The sequence below is a fragment of the Otolemur garnettii genome, unplaced genomic scaffold (assembly GCF_000181295.1).
Source record: "Otolemur garnettii isolate 467f Iridium unplaced genomic scaffold, OtoGar3 scaffold00001, whole genome shotgun sequence".
NCBI classification, from domain to species: domain Eukaryota; kingdom Metazoa; phylum Chordata; class Mammalia; order Primates; family Galagidae; genus Otolemur; species Otolemur garnettii.
This window is the reverse complement of record NW_003852396.1, coordinates 23,772,325-23,787,576: the sequence shown is the minus strand read 5'-3', so window position 1 is coordinate 23,787,576 and position 15,252 is coordinate 23,772,325. Positions and strand designations below refer to the sequence as shown.

The 15,252-nt window shown below is 46.2% G+C and overlaps 1 protein-coding gene across 1 annotated transcript in view; it reads right to left on the bottom strand.

Moving 5' to 3' along the window:
- Positions 1-15,252, bottom strand: part of TENM4 (teneurin transmembrane protein 4) — a 398,484-nt gene that overhangs the window by 32,013 nt on the left and 351,219 nt on the right. The window contains exons 22-24 of the mRNA XM_023510159.1: positions 12,947-13,179; positions 9,311-9,465; positions 2,881-3,758 (exon numbers count right to left, since the gene is read on the bottom strand). Coding sequence (XP_023365927.1) covers positions 2,881-3,758; positions 9,311-9,465; positions 12,947-13,179 — 1,266 coding nt within the window. The remainder of the gene's footprint in view (positions 1-2,880; positions 3,759-9,310; positions 9,466-12,946; positions 13,180-15,252) is intronic.

Below are 15,252 nucleotides of genomic sequence, written 5' to 3'. Positions count from 1 at the left end.
AGTGAAAACGGGTATCTGGTGCCCCTTGTTCCCAGTCTGAGCCAAACTGTTTAGCCTCAGCCCAGTCTAAATGCCATTTCCCCTGCCCATTTTGGATATTCTCAGGGATCTGACTTCTTTCCTAGCTCCTGTCTTGATCTCTCCTACTTGACACTTGCTTCTGCTCTCCTTGCCTGCCCTCTGATTCCTTCTTCCTTCAGTTACAACTTCTTTCTGTCTGGTCCTTTGGTGAGTTTACCTGCATCTGCTTTCACACCCAAATAATATTTCTTCAATTACTGGTACTGCCATTGATATTGCTTGAACTAACAACAGCAGCAGCCACCATTTGAGTACTGATGACTCTGACATTGAGCTTTCCACATTTTATCTCACTGAAATTTTGAACCTCAGACTATCCCTATGAAATCCATGTAGATACTGTTTAAGTCCCGATCATACAGATAAGTCTCCAAGAACATAGCGAACTTGGCCAGGGCAGGTTAAAGAATTTGGACTCAGGTTCTGGATCTGCCACACACGACCCGTGTGATTTTATGCTTGTTATGAATCTTTCTGTGCTTTGTTTGGTTCCCGTGTTAAATATGTGGATGATAATCCCTACCATCTGAGGTTGCTGTGAAGATTAAATGAGCCTGGCCCATAGTAGGATCTCAGAAAAACTAGTTTGCCTTTCTAATTTAGGGCTTTTCTCTTTCGTTTTTGGTTTGTGTCAACAAGGATCAATACATGTATTCCTCCTGGGTACTGCTGTAAAGTTGATTCTTTGAAATTCCAAGTGGCATTTTATAAAAAGCAATCATAATATCTTTCCTTCCTTATAACATCTCAACTATGGCTGTATATTTCATCAAGGAAAAAGAGGGAAGGATCGTTTCTGGTAGCAGTGTAGGAAATGGTCTTAGATTTCAGGGATGGAGAGGGTAATGGTGCAGTGATGTGTAAGTATTTATTTTGGGATCTGAGGGAGTGACCTTGGGAACTAATTGAGTGCGCAGACTTGCTCTGACAAAGAAACCCCTGTATTGGCTAAATAATGTATAAGAGAATTCCACTGGGCAATGGGGAAAATTGAATTATTTAATGTATTTCCATCTCAACGAGTTAATCAAGATAATTGCTGTTTCCCTGGATCTTTGTCTTTTCTTTGTGATTAACAAGGTCCTTATTTGAAGAAAGGAATTTAGCCAGTGAACTTTGCGCAAATTTCTGGGACATTTTTGTGCAAATGTTCTGGCTCTGCCACACACACACTGTATTGTACTTAAAAATTGATTGGCTCGGCGCCTGTGGCTCAAGCGGCTAGTGCGCCAGCCACATACACCTAAGGTGGCGGGTTCGAATCCCCAGCCCGGGCCCGCCAAACAACAATGATGGCTGCAACCAAAAAATGGCCAGGCATTGTGGCGGGCGCCTGTGGTCCCAGCTACTTGGGAGGCTGAGGCAGGAGACTCGCTTGAGCCCAGGAGTTGGAGGTTGCTGTGAGAGTGATGCCACGGCACTCTACCCAGGGGGATAGCTTGAGGTGCCGTCTCAAAAAAAAAAAAAAAAATTGATTACAGATCCTTTTCCTCTGGATTCTTCTAGGCCTGTGAGAAACAAATGCTTGATCAAGCTTGAGAAAAATTTAGGGTTCCAGGAGTCGAGTTCATTTGGAATTAACCAACTCAACTGGTGGTGGTGGGAGGGCAGCAGGGCAGAGCCGAAAGGCATCAGTGCTGGCTTCAGTCAGCCTTGGGTGTGATCCCTGGTCTGCTCTGTTCTCACTACTAAACAGTGGACAACGGAGCCTCTCTGAGTCAAAGATCGTCAACAAAATGGATAATATCGCCCATATTCCAGAGCTGTTGTGAGGATTAAACGCAATGATGTATTTCCTAGCCCACAGCTCAACAAGGCTAACTTCTGCCCCATCTCTTGCATCCTTATTTAATGGTGATATATTCAGTAGTCTTAGCTGTTGGGAACATGGCTAAGATCTCAAAGAAATGCTTAACAACATTTACATAGAAAAAGAGATGTCAGTCCATTCATTTAAATATCTTACAGAGGAGCACCTCAGACATAGCTTTAATTTTGGCTAAGATCATAACAAGCTGAACTTCTGGTTCTCTGACCACACCCCTGAAGAAGCCTGAAGTGAGCTAGTGATGCGTGAGCTAGGACCGAGATAACTGGTGACACAACAGCGCCACCCAGAGGGAGGAAGCTGTGCCCTTGAGATCAGGAGCCAAACAAAAGAGTAGTTTCAAATCACTTTAGGCAGGAGTGAAGGGGTCTGTCTCCTTCCTCACTCCCCACTCCCTGTCCTGGAAGCTCCCTTCACACTGCAGCAGAATGAGCCATTGTGTTGTTCCTTACCAATGACTGACAGTCTAGAATGCTTGAGAAGGGAGGCATGTAGTGTATTTCCTAAGAAATTCTACCCAAAAAGCTTCAGTTATGTGGAACACTTGTCCACCTGGGACTGTTCCTTCTCCCCCTGCCCTATTTGGGGACGATGGGCATATGAAGATGCTAGCATTTCATCAAATATTTTTCCTCTCCATCACCTCCCTGGGGTATGCTGGGTGAGTATGCCCTGTATTCATTTTATAGATGTGGACACTGAGGACTAGAGAGTTTGAGTCCATGGTAGAGTTGGGATGAAGTTCAACTCCTCTGACTCCAAAGCTCATGCCTTTTTTACTATACCATTTCCTTCCTTAGAGAAATCATCTGGACTATAAACATGCAGAACATATGTAATGTTTATATTCCAGATCATGAATTGATAGGAAACACCCCCTACACACACATTAATACTCCATCAGTTCACCTCTAATCCTACAATGCATCTGATGAAACAAACCCATCAAATGGTCTTGTCTGGATACTTACTCATAAAATGTTGTCCATCCATTTTCATTGCTTTTGGTTGCCAGAAGGCCAGAGTTGCCATGGTACGTCATCATGGCCAACTCGTGTCCTTGGGTGGTCACACTTTTGAGTGCACTGTTTGTGCCCATGGTCACCCAGTATACCTGGCCATCTGGGACCACTAGCCAGAGGGGCATCCCGGTGGAGTCTCGGCGTACGTTAACCATGTTGCCGTTGTTGTCTGTGATAAGTGTGATGTCACCATCCCCCGTGTAGGTGAAGTTGTAAAGGTAGTCGCCCGTGGGAAGACTTTGGGTGTATAGGTGTTTGCCGCTGGTATCAAACAGGTAGAGCTCCTGGTCGATTGGTGAGGACAGCTCATACATGTTCTGGGTGTTGAGGAAAGGCTTGTTCTTCCGGATAAACCGAATTCGGATATTCCCAAGGTCAGCCACGTAGAGCTCCCCATCCGCGCACACAGCCAGGGAAGAAGGGGTATTCAACTTTGCATCCTTGGCGTAACCATCATCTCCAGAAAAACAGTCACAGTTGACATCATTTTTACAATCACAGCCACTGGGGGCCCCAGCAACGAGTGAGATCTCTCCGCTCGTGGTGACTTGCCTGATGCGGTTGATCTTTTTCTCATCAGTCTCAGCAATATATAGGACCCCATTGTGTGAAACAGCCAAGGCGGTGGCCGACTCCAGGGTTGCATGGATGGCCACTTTGCTGAGCAAGAAGTGGTCAATGCCAGGGACCTGGCAGTGGATGGGCCTCCCGGCGACAATGCGTACCTGGTGGTTTTCAGAGATTTGTAGGACCACGTTGTTGTCAAGGACGTAAAGTGAGTTGTCCATTGGGTTGATGGCTAAGTCTGTGGGCCACTCCAGGCGAACCTGACAAGGAAGATACCAACACTCAAATGATTGGCAGATATTCACCGCCCATCATCCTGCATCCCGTGTAGCCTGTAACAGCATCCACACTGCCTTCGTATATAGTCTTGCTTGGTCCTCACACAGCCTATTGTCAACACTGAAGTGTGAGCCTCCTGATCAGAGTGAAACCCTGACACAGCTCCCACTGAGACACCTGCTAGTCTCTGTTAGGCTGACAAAGCATGAAGAAAGGGACAACAACAACAATGAAACAGTAGGTGAAAGGGCAGACTTTGGAGTCAGATAGGCCTGGGTTCAGATCCCAGTCCACTGTTATGACTCTGGGCAAGTTACTCTCCGAGCCTCCCTATTCACATCTGGAGAACAGGATGACAACAGTGCTGAATTCAAATGATGGCAGCTGGTGTTCTAGAGGTGGGAGGGGAAGGCAGATGGAGTTTGGAGGCAGAAGTAGGAGTTGTTGAGTGGCTGAAGAAAGACTCTTTGTGAATAGTGGGTATGGTACATGTATGGGAGATCATTTCACAATCCTTCAAGTTCATGGATTAACACCTGGCTAGGTGCTAGGGCTGTAAAGACAAAATTACTGCAGCCACTGTCTGACACGGTTCTAGACCAGTGACTCTCAAATTTGGTCCCACATTCAAATTACCTGTGGACATTTTAGAAAATATTGGTGCATAAATCCTACCCTTGGTTAAATAAAATGCCTGGGTGCTGGAGCTCAGGCATTCGCATTATTTCAGAAATCTACCTGGTGATTCTAATGTGGGGTTGAGGATCACAATTGGATCCTTGCTCCTTACAGTGTGATGATCAGACAGAGCAGTGTTGGCACCACGGGGTGCTGGTCAGAGAGCAGAGTGGCAGCCCTTACCTGAAGCCTTGCATTTAAGCAACATCCCCACATGATTTCTGTGCACACCGACACTTATGAAACCCTGATCTAGATAATGGTCTCTATGTCTCAGAGAGGAGGTCCTCCTGGAAGGGACGACAAAGCCTGGCTGTGGGAACTAGGAGTTCAGAGGCCTGTGCTGGGAAACTGGCAAGGATGGGCTTCAAGTGGGCTCCTGGGGATTCCAGCTGGCACGTCTGAATGAGGAATGCTTTGTTCAGTGCAGGTGAACCGTGCAGGTGTTGCCACTAAGGGAACACTCTTTGCTGACTGTGTCCCTCAGAGGTTCTAGCTGAGCTACGTGTGGAACAGAAGTGCCAATAGCCACTTTCCTGCTGATTTTTCTACTTTACCCAAAAACATACTGTAGCCCCCTACAAAGCCTTACCATTTGGTCCAACTTAGGGCTGGCTTAAGCAAGCGTTTACCTTTAGAAAAGAAGTGTCTCTTCTAGGAATTTACTCTTGTACGTCATGGTCTGCATGGGTGTTTAGCACAGCCATTTTTAAAAATAGTAAAAACTGGAACCAACTCAAATGCTCACTAACTGAAAATTAACTACATAATAGTACATTTAGTTCACCTGTCAATTAAAATGCTGTGTGTAGTTGTTAGAAGTGATGTTATAGATGGATGTTTAATTGCAGGGGGAAATATCTGCTGTATATTAGGACAGGTTACAGAACTGTAAGCACAGTGCGATACCAATTGGAGAAAAAAGCACAAGAACTTTAGATGGATTATGGATAATGAGGAGATCGAAAGCTTAAGCAAAGAATATATACCAAAATGTTAATCATTCTGGGATTAAAAGTAATTATAATTTTCTTCTTTATGATTTCTGAATTATATTTTTTACAATATAAAAGTGGTAGTTTTCCAAGGTACAAAGAAACCCTAATAAGTTCTATACACATGAGATGAGGCCACCGCTCTGTCTATCTGTTCCCTTCAGCTCAGGGCCACTCTCAGGCCGGGGCAGGCCAGTTCTCAGTTCTTCAGAACTCTGTCCTTGGCTCCTGCCTCCTAAAGCCTTTTGTTCCCTCACTCCCTGTCTGGATCCTTCACCCACCAAACCAAGGAGCTGCAACAGGGCAGCTGTTTCAAAGAGCACAGCGTCCTGGCAGCTTTCAGGCTGCATTAAGAGCACAGTTTGCTCTAAAGTGACAGGGGGATTTTCAATTTCCTAAAACCCATTTCTTGTCAACACTGGCTGCTAAATATTTTATGCCCTCTGGTCCTGTGGCACCTTGGGGAACTGCTTGGAGAGACCTTTCTACCTGTCATTATGGTGAAAAGATGGCTCCCTGATGGGTGGGGTGGGGAGAGAGAATGGTGGAGGGTGAGGGGAGAAGAAAGAGAGGGAGGAATGAAGAGCAGGCGCTTTCCTACACTCTGCCCTCACACCAAGTGCACAGAGGAGCCTGGGGAGGGAGGAGGCTCTGCTCTTGGCCATGGTCGGCTGTGCTGCCTGTGTAATGAATGACTCCTGACCAGACCGACTACCTAAGCCTCTCTCATTTCTCTTCCCTGTTAGTAATGATTCCTCACCAGAATGGAGGGACTAGACGTCATAACATCAGAGGTACTCCAGCTCCCACATTTTGTGGTTGCAGCGTGGAGGAGAGCGCTCTCTTCCCTGTCCTTGAGAGCACTCTGTGCCTTTACTAAAGCACTGGAGCTGACTGCCTTGTTGTGGGGTGGTTTTGGAAACGTGCATCGTCAAATGAATGCACGACCAGCGAATGGCATAGAGAGAGCAATGGATTGTGATCAGGACTCCTCATTTTCTGTCCCACTTCCACAATTACTGCATGCCACTTTACTTTTTTTTTTTTTTGAGACAGAGCCTCAAGCTATCCCCCTGGGCAGAGTGCCATGGCATTATAGCTCACAGCAACCTCCAATTCCTGGGCTCAAGCGAGTCTCCTGCCTCTGCCTCCCAAGTAGCTGGGACCACAGGTGCCCACCACAATGCCCGGCTATTTTTTGGTTGCAGCCATCGTTGTTTGGCGGGTCCGGGCTGGGGATTCGAACCCACCACCTTAGGTGTACGTGGCTGGCGCCTTAGCCGGGTTGAGCTATAGGCGCCGAGCCCACTTTACTTTTCTTAAACATTGAACTTTTTTTCTCCATTGTAAAAGGGGGTAATAAATATTACATAGGGTAGTTGTGAGGACCCAATGAGACAATTTACAAGGAAGTTCTCTGTGGGTTATAAAGGGAACTAACATTTACATCTTAGCAGGCAGGCACTGTGCTAGGCAATTTATGTACATGATTTCCATTAAAAATTTCCTTCCACACCCCTGATGGAAACTGGTACAGGGCTCTGCACTTCTAAATGCATTTTCTTTTACCAAACCTCAGGTTGTTTTTATCTATACAATGGGGTACATAATATCTACCCCATGAGATTATTGTGACAGCTAATTAAGAGAAATCGTGCTCACCTCTGTGTCCTCATTTCTAACTGAGTGCCTGGCACATTATAAATTCTTGTTTTGGATCTTAAGTACAGGATTACACTCTCTCTGTGATGGCCACACCCTGCTGAACTGAGAACCGCTCCCCAGGTCTTAACAGGCTATGGTAATCCAGGCTGCTGGATCTCCTGTTCCTTCTCTACTCCAGAAACCATGCCCTGGTTTCTTTTGGGCCTGGACTTAGTCTCTTTCCTGAGCAGCCGCTCCTGTCTCCTTGGTTCTCTCCTTTGCACTCCTGTCCCTGAGCTGTGCTCTTCTCTCTCTGCCTGATCTCCCTGCTCCCCATCGGGCAGCAGAGTAGATAGGTGTTTCTAACAGAGGAAGTTCTAAGAATGAAAGCCAGTACCCTCTGCCCATACGTGTATGTAAAAATATATGCCTGGTGTCAGGGAGTTTGGTAAGAAAAAAATCCCATGCCAAGATTCAGACGAAAGTAGCGAGGGCCAAGAGTACAGCAATTTCAGTCCAGGATTTCTGAATCTAAGTGTAGGTTTTTTTTCCCCTCCTCTAGTAGATGCCAGTTGTCTTCCGAGCCTTTGATCTGACTGCTTGGCAGTACCTCTATCTGAAGTTAAACTATTTTCCAATGTGTGTACTGAAAATTTTCAGCACCCTATGCTGGCTGGGTAAGGGCCCATTTGGAGAACTGAAAATACTTGTATGCACATCCTTAAGTCATGGCAGCTTCCTGGTGGGTAATTCAAGCTTGCTCACAGACCGGAGAGGGAAACTCTCGAGCCAGAAAGGGGAAGCCTGCCAAATTGCAAAGACGAGTGGCAGAGAACAGATTCCATTCTGGAGTGTAACAATCACATTAGTTGGCGCAGAGGGAAACCGCCCCAACATGTGACAAGGATGAGACATGTGCTGGGACCGCCAGCAGCAGTCGCGGGGCCCCGTGGAAGGGCTCAGTGACACATGTCAGTAACAGAGGCAGGCATGACCAGTGAGACTGCGGCAGGTGCCACAGCCTGCGGAAAGGGCATGCATGTGCAGGCCCCCCTAAGAGTGAAGGGGTTTAACAAGCTAAGTGCTGCTGGAGCGGAAACCAATTTGCAATTTGATATAATTCAATGCTCCTGATTTCCCAGGTTTTGGTAATATTGGCAAGATTCAGCATAGGCCAGGCCCTGCCAAGGGATCAAGCAATAAAGGACACATCCCTTGCCAAGTCATCACAGGACGTGCTCAGAGTCAGTCACTGGTGTCTCTATCCGACCTATGCTGGTGTCTGCTACCAAGTCCAAGCTCTCTGGAGTGGTATGACAAGGTCCTTCCCTAACTGGCCCCAGACATGCCTCCTGCCACTCCCTTTCAAGTACCCTATATTCTGGTATTCAGCCTTCCATGTTCCTTGAATATGCTAGACTCATTAAAATTTTTGTGTTTTTGCATATGCCATTTCCTTTGTGTGAAATGTCTCTTTTTCTCTCTTGCCACTCAGAAAACCCTTATATAACCTTTAAAACCTGGCATAAATGTTACCTCCTTTGTGAAAGGGGGCACCTTGGTTCATTCATCGCCCCTGAAGAGCCAGCAGAGCCCAGAGCCCTGCATGCATCTTTTTATGTCTTCTCAAGGCAATCCTCCAAGGCTGATGCAAATTATTTCCATTTTACAGATAGGAAAAATGAGGCTACATGACTTCAGAAAGTTGACTAAAGTTACCGAGCTAGTAAGTGAGAGAGAGGCAAAGCTGGTTTTCAATCAATCACTTAATCAATCGACAAATATAGATTGTGCTCCTACAATGTAGCAGACACCCTGACTATAGCAGAGGAAAAGACTGACAGAATCTCTGTCCTCAGGGAGCATACAGTCTAGACAGAGAGCATACCACGTACAGAGGCCTGTTAGCCACCCGAGAGGAGTTCGTGTGGCCATGGGTGTGAACTGACAGGGTGTACAGCTCTATCCAGACTGTGCTGCTCCCGGGCTTCCTCATGCAGATTTTCTCACTGTCCCTGAGCCCCTACTAGGGCCACACATTGTAACCCCTGATGGTAAACTCCCAGGACATGGCTGTGTCATGCTCATCAAGGCCAAGCACCAAGTGAGTGCCCTAACAGGCTGGTTCAGTGCAAAGATGAACTGCCAACAGACTGGCCAGTGGCAGACAGAGGATGACAGACCCAGGGCTCTGGCAGGGGAAGCCACCTCCTTACCTGAGAAATATCCATGACAGAATCACAGCTGAGGGGCCGGGCCGATGTCAGGTCATTGGAGCCCAGCAGGGTGGAGATGATCCCATTCTGGTCAATGCGTCTGATCATGGTGCCATCCACGAAGTAAATCAGCCCAAACTTGTCCACGGTAATGCCTGGGGGTAGAGAAGCAGGCAATTTAGCATTAGAGGTAACAAGGGCTCATGCTTTCAGGAACTTGCGAGCTGGCAAAGCACCACCCCTACATGACTGGATCTGATCCGGCCACAACCTTCTTTCTCCTTTTAAAGACGAGGACACTGAAGCTCAGAAGCTTCAAGTGGCTTGTTCAGAGCAGGGATGAGAACCCGGGTATCTCCCAGGGCTTTGGTCCTCCCACCTTGCTGCCCTCAGAGACCTTCTCTTTGTGGGTTATAAAGAGAACTAACATCTCAACCAGCCACTAAACAATCACCTCAACCATCCACTAAAACTAGATTCAGAACTTCTGGGGGAGGGGGTGTTTCAAGTTCTAGAAGGAGTGGAATAAAGGATCTATTTCAATATTAACACTGTGAATTATTTAAAATAAGCTGCTTCTAACGCCTGGTAATGATAATAATCAAATCCTGTTTTTCATAACAATTTTTCTTTTCTTTCAAGATAATTGTCCTTTATGTTTTTTTATTCTTATTATTTTAGTTTTATTGGTCGTTACAAAAGTATAGAGTCTAAAATGAACCCAATGATTTGTGGAAAGAATATTGCTGAATTTAATTCCAAAAGAAGGCTCCTGTTAGAGAAGAATCAGAATTTTACCCCTGGCCCAGCTTGTGTGACCTTGGGCAAGTCACTGGTCATCTCTGCATTTGTTTTCTCAGCTGTCTAACAATGGGACTGTTCTGAATCTGTTCTTCTCACGCTTGGATGTGTGTGAGCATCGCCTGGGGAGCTTTGCTGAGATGTACCCTGCAGCGAGTGGCTTCAGATATCTCAAGTGAAGTATTTTGGACAAGCACCTTGGCTGATAACAAGATACAGACCAAAGCCTGAGAACCACTTCATGCAATTAGCACTTCTTAGCCAGTGTTGTGTATCAGAAGCACCTGAAGGTTTTTTGTTTTTTTTTTAAATATATACCTGCTGGACCTCACTCCTGGAAATATGAACTCACGATGTGGCTGGGATCGGGACCCATGCATGTTTAGAAATGTTCCTGGTGATGTCAATTTGCCCAGGTTCAACATCAAAAGAATCAGATGTACCCCTCCCAAGCCAGGAACTGTTCAGGGGTGTGGATGAGACCCGCCCCCTAGAAGCAGCTGGTTTAGACGGGAAGGGTGGGAGTAAGTCAGGACCATGTGAGGCAACAGACCTGGGAGGGTCATGGTGAAATAAAGGGGGTGCTGGTTACTTTTGTTCTGTTCCTTTTCCTCTGGGGAAGACACAAAAAGAAGGGGACAGAAAGGCTTTGCCTAGGTAGAGACACTGGACTGTATTACGTTGGACATATTACTTCACCTCAAATTTCAGTGTCCTCATTGGTGACGTGGGGACTCGTAATAGCCCTTGATAATTACTGATGACTACTGTAATTATGAGAAAGTGGACAGTACTTGGTGGGTCTCCAGGCCTCGCCCCTGGGGCCCATACAGCTCTGGGTGGCCAGCAGGTGGTTTAGACGCCCAGGGCCTGTGGAGCACCACTTGTTTCTCATACCTACTCCTTAGGCTGGATGGGCTAGAGAATGATTTCTCATAGAAGGCTGGGAAGCCTTTCGCGTGGTCCTGCCTAGAATGGAAATGAATTTCATTCTTTAAGTACCAAGACAAGAGTTTTCTTGTCTGCCCTGTCTTTCCTTCCATCTGCTAGAACTGATGAGTGCTCCATGAATAATCGGGCTTCTTGTTTACAAAGTCGGCTGCACAGGCTAATAGAAGTGATCTGTCCTGTGATTAATTACTTCAAGTTTTTCTCCTTTTGTTGTGCTAAATAGACGGACATCTTTCTTCCTCCCTGCTACAAAGTGTCTGCCTATTGTGGCACCTTTGTCATTTCTATTTGCGTTAATTACGGCTGGCTTTGGGGCAAACGCACTGCCACTACGTCCGTGTGAGTGTGGGGTGGGGACAGAACACACTTGAGTGCAGAGCAGATGAAAAAGGCCTAGAGACAGCAAAGATTCCCAGAAAAAACTGTTTTAAATCTAAGCGAGTAAGGACGTTGTGGCTGAAGGAGGTCTTGGGGATCACTTAGCCCAACTTGCCATTTACCAGTGTAGGCCCAGAGGCCCAGAGGAGAAGGTCCCAGAGCCCACCAGTGGCACAGAGAAACTGTAACGCAGGGTGCCTAAGTGCAAGCCTGGTACTTTCCACTGCCAGCTGCTCTCTGGGTATTAGGGAAATCGTAATGAGGAGGGAAACTATTGAATAAATACTGTGAGCTTTTGCTCACAGTGTACTGAGTGTACTGAGCACTCACATTCCTAAGACTATTCAGTCTGTACTACAACGTGTGGTATCTCCTTGTTACATAGATAAGGAAAATGAGGCTCAGCGAGGGTAAGGAACTCCCCCAAATCGCACAGCTACTCGATGACAAAATCTGAATCTGAAAGCCTAATGTCACCGGAGTTTACTGCCTCGATTTGCTACTTCTAGACCAGAAAATACGGCACTGATTAATAATGCAATCACAACATCTTTATGGGAGATCGTATGAAATATATTAATTTTGGCCATCAGAACAATCCTAGAAGATAGAGACAGTATTGTTACTCCCATCTAACAACGAGGACCCCGAGCCTCTGACACTGTCCGTCACAGGCTGTACGGCCTGCAACATGGCAGATGCTGCACTGAAGACCGTCTGTTTATCATGGTGGCGTCTTCCCCCCAAAGCCTTCCCAGTCTGCAAGGCACAGAGGTCTCTCCTGGTTCTAAATCCCCACCCACAATTCTCTCTTCCTGCATCTCGGGGAGCACCTCTTTCTTTTTCCAGTATCAGAGTGATTCACATCCAAGTCTTATTTATTCTGCTACAATGAACTTACCTTTTTATCTATGCATTCCACGTTCTGTGTGTACTCCATAAATACTTTTGGAGTAAGTGAATGAAAAATTGTGATCGTGGGCACTTAGAGGTTCAATTTTTAGAAGGACTCAAAATTGAAACCTATAGTTAAACCACCCTACAACACATGAACGTATGCAAAGATGTTCTTGTACAACAGGAAATGAGATATAGCATAAATGTCCAATTATAGGGGATTGACAAATAAATTATGAGACATCAGTCTGCTGGAATACTATATAGTCATTTGAGATAAATACACAGAAATGTATTTAATGATATGGAGAAATGTTCATGATGCATCATGTAGGCGAAAAAGCTGGTTACTGAAGCACTTTGTTTACCGTGATCTCATTTGGTTTGTTTTTAGTGAACATTACACACATGAACAGTAAAAAGACTATGAAGGATACAGGAAATGTTACCTGGGAAGATTTCCTGCTGGTGGAATCTTCCCCATTTTAATTTTCCTTCATATATTTCTTGGGATTTTCTGAAAATTTTTGTAGTGTTAAACATGTATTTTGGAAATGGAAAATACTCCCCATAAATGTTATTGATAGTGTATATAAAGCAAGGCCTTACCCCTGGGGTTGGTGAGGGTGGCTTCTGTGGCCTTCCCGCCATCCCCGCAGCGAGTGTCATCAAAGGGGAGGCACTGGTCACCTGTCCCCGCAACCACCTCGGAGTTCTTGACAAGATCCTTCACCACCACGGTGGACTTGATCTTAAAGACCCGTCGGCTGTTGGTGTCGGAAAGGAAGACAGCCCCGCTCATGGGGTCTGTGGTCAGGTAGTACTTATGTGCTGGACTGTGACTAGAAAACAAAGACACGGCCAATTTGTGGGCACTTTCTTCTTCCCTAGGAGGTAGCTAGAGACATACAACTTGAATACCAGCCCTTTAGAATCCCAGCAAGTATCTTACAGGGATGAAGTTCCCATTTGGGGGGCTAGTTCTGCAATATTCCTTATCTTAGCAATTGGCCTAACTATCTCTTTCAACCACTGTTAGTGCAAAAACATAATTAATGCAAAACCAGCCCAGTGTCATGCTCGTATCAGGTGCTAAATACACGTCTTCTTATAAAGCTTATCCACAAAGCTTACATAGGCAGCCTATTAATTCGAGTTAGAAACATGGAGCACTTGACTTTAAAAAACACTTCAAGAGTTCAAAAACAAGCCTTTCTCCACAGGGTATTTATAGCAACCCCCATCCCCCCCCGGCCCCCATCTCGACTGATGTATAAGACCCTGGCTAGATGTGACTTCCAGTCAGTGTCAGCACTGTCTTCTGTTGACACTCATGTTATACTTATAAGGAGCCCAGGGATCTCCTTCCTGCAGCCAGATAGAAATGAATTTGCAAACCCAAGGACAACTAACCGCCACAGAAGAACAGTGTGATGATTCTGTTTATGGAAGGCAGTCACAGAGACTAGGCTATGCTAACAGAGGACAGAGAAGGGAGAGGCATTAACTAGACAGGGTACCACCTTTAGCCACAGGGCAGGGAAAATGCATAGGATTTGGAATCAGATCAGCTTGGGTTCCAAGTCTAGTTCTAGAATTTGCCAGTTCAGAAATTTGGGCAAGTTACCTGGCCTTCTGAATATCAAGTTTTCTTCAACTGCAAAATGGGGATGTTAATAGCTATCTTGCTGGGGTATTGGGGAAACTACATAAAATCATAAATGCAAAGTACTTAGCACTGTGCATGGCACATAGTAGGTGTTCAAAAATAATAATTGCTATTTTAATTATCAGCGATTGCAGATGTTCTTGCATTTGGAGGTGACTGTGGAATACGTATCCCTTAGCCTGAATGGGCTGTCTCATGGCACAGATACACGACTTCCTCTGAGTCCAGGGCGCACTGAAGTTGGAGTCATTGCTCTTGGGAAGGTCATTAGGAGTTCCTGTGCTTGGCCAATCCCTTATTAGTCCCTCAAAGTGCATGTCTGTACGGGTAGCCCCTCCATGTCTCTGGAAAGTCTCTGATTCAGAGGGTTCTCTCTCTATTTCTCTTTCTCTGTTCAGATTGGATGGCCTGGCCCTGGCCATTCACACTGCATGTGCTAGAGGACGGGGACAGACTAAGCAGTGCTGAGAGCACCAGCAAGGCCAGGCCCTGCAGACCCCTTTAAGATACAAGCAAGAGAATCAGAAAAGTTTAGAAAGAAACTATTTCGCATTTATCAGGCATGTAAGTTTGGGGTCCCTTTGAAAAACAAAAGTTTATTTTACAGGCTGATATTTTCTGAATTCCATGTGACAGCTGGGGAACCATTATCTTTTCAGTGTCTATATCCCTGAGGGTCTTAATCTCGCCCTGCTTGTCATTGTAAACATCCCTTGCTTTGGTCAGTGTACTTGGGGACTAGCCACCTCTACCAGGGCCAGCCTCTCCCTGAATTCAACTACCTGGTATGAGTTTCTCCCTCTGTAGCCCTAATGCTACTGCCCCATTACTTCCTTCTCAAACCAGGGGCAAGTTTCTCTGCCTGTAGTGGGGTCCTTTTCAAGCCATCTTTCCGCATCTAACCCCAACACCAACCTGCAATGTCAGTGCTTTCCGTGCCGGGACTCCCCACCTGGGCAGCACACGAGACTCGTCCTGCGGCCCTGCTTTCTCCTCCTGGCCCCTCTGCTGCCCTTCCCTCATAGTCGCCCTACATTCCGGCCACACTGACCTCCTGTCCCTGCAATGGCACCTGCCACTCCTGCTGTGCAGAATGTCTCCCCAGCTTCCCTTTCCTACTCACTCCTGCCTGTCAGCCCAGTGGTACCTATTCTGGCAAACCTTCTCCATCCTCTCTTTCCCGTGCACAGAGACCCACGTCTGTTCATATCTGGATTAGCATGAGGCTGTGGCTGTTTATGTTTGT